General features: G+C 44.8%; 1 protein-coding gene across 1 annotated transcript in view; it reads left to right on the forward strand.

Annotated features, from left to right (window-relative positions):
* prss35 (serine protease 35) overlaps positions 1-2,717 on the forward strand; it is a 6,924-nt gene extending 4,207 nt beyond the window's left edge. The window contains exon 2 of the mRNA XM_032518007.1: positions 191-2,717. Coding sequence (XP_032373898.1) covers positions 210-1,484 — 1,275 coding nt within the window. The 5' untranslated portion in view covers positions 191-209 and the 3' untranslated portion in view covers positions 1,485-2,717. The remainder of the gene's footprint in view (positions 1-190) is intronic.
* Positions 2,718-3,244: the final 527 nt, after the last annotated feature.

Consider the following 3,244-nt stretch of genomic DNA (forward strand, 5'->3'; position numbering starts at 1 on the left):
GCCGAGACCAAGACAAGTCCGAGTCCAAATACCAGCGAGTTCCGAGACAAGTCCGAGACCATAGAAAAAGGGTCTTGAGTCCAGACTCGAGTCCAAGAACGGACTTGAGTACTACAGCCCTGCTATGATCATCTTTTTACCTCTTGGACAAAGTGTCCCTAAGTCTTCCTCTCTTCTTTTTATGTTTCAGAGCCAGGCCCAACTTAACAATGGGCCCAATAACCCTGTGTGTGCTGCTCCCGGTGACGGTGCTGGCTTTGGTGGTGGCCGTAGCTGCTGAGGAGAACGCAGTCGACGACGAGTACACCTGGCCGCAGTGGAAGGTGCCTCTGGTAAGGAAAAGACGCACTGTGCCTCTAAGCAGCCCAAACTTTTCCGCCCATCCTCAGCCCGAGCTGAGTGGGACCTGTGGGATCGAGTGTCAGCGTCGCCTCCCTGCCACGTCTCTGGACGACCTGGAGCAGTTCCTCTCCTACGAGACGGTTTATGAGAATGGTACGCGCACATATACCTCAGTTTCTGTGCAAGGTCTCAATGAGGTGACTGCCTTGTCCAAAAACATCTCGTCTAGCTCGCGCCAAAAACGAGAGGTGTACGGCACAGATACCCGCTTCACCATCTCTGATAAGCAGTTCTCCACCAAATATCCCTTCTCCACCTCTGTGAAGATCTCCACAGGATGCTCTGGGGTCCTCGTGTCACCTAAACATGTTCTGACTGCTGCCCACTGCATCCATGATGGGAAGGATTATCTAGATGGGGTGCAGAAGCTACGTGTTGGTATTCTGAAGGAGAAGTCCAGACGAGGGAAAGGAGGCAAAGGGAGAGGAGGGAGAGGAAAGGGCAAAAGGAGAAAGGGAGACACAGATAAAGAGGAAGTGCAGGAGAAGGAAGAGAATGAAGGGAAAGGGGACCGTAAAGGAAAAGGGAAAGGTAGAAAGAGCCGGAGTCGGCGAAGTGCAGAATCAGGGAAACCTTTGTTTAGGTGGACTGGGGTCAAGAAGACCCAAGTGCCTAAGGGCTGGTTCAAAGGTGTGTCTGACGGACTGACTGCGGATTATGACTATGCTGTTTTGGAGCTGAAGAAAGCACCCAAAGTCAAGCACATGGATCTAGGTGTTGTCCCCTCTGTCAAGAAGCTCCCTGCTGGGAGGATCCACTTCTCCGGCTTTGATGATGACCGTCCTGGCAACCTGGTGTACCGGTTCTGCTCCGTCTCGGAGGAGTCCAATGATTTGTTGTACCAATACTGCGATGCCAAACCTGGCTCCAGTGGCTCTGGGATCTACATCCGCCTCAAAGAGCCTGGCAAGAAGAAGTGGAAGAGGAAGATCATTGGGGTTTTCTCCGGTCACCAGTGGGTGGATGTAAACGGGAACGGGATGCAGCAGGATTACAACGTGGCGGTGAGGATAACACCTCTCAAATATGCCCAGATCTGCTACTGGGTCCACGGGGACTCGAGTGAGTGCCAGGTAGCCTAAGACAACACAGGATCCCCCATTAACCACAATCCCTCACTGGTCCCTCAGACCAACCTTTTTACACGGGACACCCTACCTTCACCCCCCCCCCACCTCTCATTACCAACCAGGGGCCCGGCGACTGCCTCTCCTCTTCCTGCCTCCCAGTTACCTCCTGTGCCTCCCAGTGACTCCTGCTAAACTGATTGACACACAAAGCACACACAAACACACACACAAACACACACACACACACACAACCTACATGTAGCCATACAGACTCAGTGTTGACAACAGGAAGTCGTCGGCGTATCAAGAGAACTGTGGTTCTTCAGCTTTTCTAATTTATTTGTTTAAAAAACAACTAAGAAAAAAATATGTATTGTATGTATTTACAGATCATACAGATCTGCAGTTTTGCTTTCTATTTTGACTCTTTTTTTTTATAAAGATTTGACCATTTTGGATACAATGATGGAAAGCGTGTACATTCAAATGTTTGCGGGCAAAGCCCCTGGTACATTCGTCTTATATTCCAACTAGGTTTTGTATGGAGTGACTTGCATTTTCAAGTGTTCTTCGCCACTGTAAAGGAGAGCCGTGCATTGGCTTTGACAAAAGACCCAGAATAAATTAATGTAACTTTTGTTTTCCAAATGACCTATACAGAGATATTAAGATAACTTTAATTGAACGAGCTGGTGTTTTGCATTGTGTATATCTAGAAGTTTGAGTTTTTTGTTTTTTTTTACAGCTACCTTTTTAAATAAGACTGTTCTTCTGTCTAGAAAGGGTCCTTATGGATCCTGAATGGATTTTTTTGTTCTGATTTGTGAGTCACACCATATTTTCTCTGTTCTTGCAACATTGTTGTGCACATAATTATATCGGTGCTTATCCAGAAGACGTGGTGCTAATTTATGTAATTGTAAAAAAAATATATTGTGATAGCCTAGTACTGTAACTATGTATTTTATGTGAGGCTACATATTTGGGTTGTGTTGAGACAGGACTGAACCATTTAATGATTAACTTAAACTATCATGATTTTTTTTTTTAATTCTAAGGGTTAAATCAGATTACAAAGGCAATATTGTTATATAATAACAAATTCAAATGTGGGATGTGATATTTTTTACTTTTCATGTTGTTTAATTTCCAAAAATTCATCTGAGCATCATTTTGAATACCAAAGACCTGAAATGAATGATGCAGATTGAAGACTACCAACCATTAAACCAAGATTACTACTTGTGTGTGTGTGTTTGTGATGATCCTGATTACAAAAAAAAGTATCTAACTAACTATTTAACCCTAGTTTGTGGATAACAGCTGTAACAAAACCACTACCAATAACAGTTAGTGTACTATATAAAAAAAACATACTACCTCAACAACAACTAATGTCACCATAAATCAAACCACTTAACAGCATGGCCGGATTATTTTGCTAGGGGCCACCAGGGCTGTTATTTGTTGTTTGGCCCCTTTTGACACCCCCAACCTCTGGCCTGTAAAACAGTGAGGATACCCATTGGTTTGTAGACTACCCATTTGAATCCTCGATTTTGGCAATATGGCCGTCGCCATCTTTGGTTTTTTGAAACCGGACATGACTGTCACTGCCCGATGTGAGGAGGGTGCAGATTTGAGTCGCACGTGCGTCACTTTGCGACAAGTAGCATATAAGATGCAAACGAGAGACTTCTGTAGTGTCAATACAGTAAAAATTGACCTACCTAACAAAGTTGGTTCACTGCTGGCTACAAGTTAGCATCAAA

Source organism: Etheostoma spectabile, chromosome 6 (assembly GCF_008692095.1).
Source record: "Etheostoma spectabile isolate EspeVRDwgs_2016 chromosome 6, UIUC_Espe_1.0, whole genome shotgun sequence".
Classification (NCBI taxonomy): domain Eukaryota; kingdom Metazoa; phylum Chordata; class Actinopteri; order Perciformes; family Percidae; genus Etheostoma; species Etheostoma spectabile.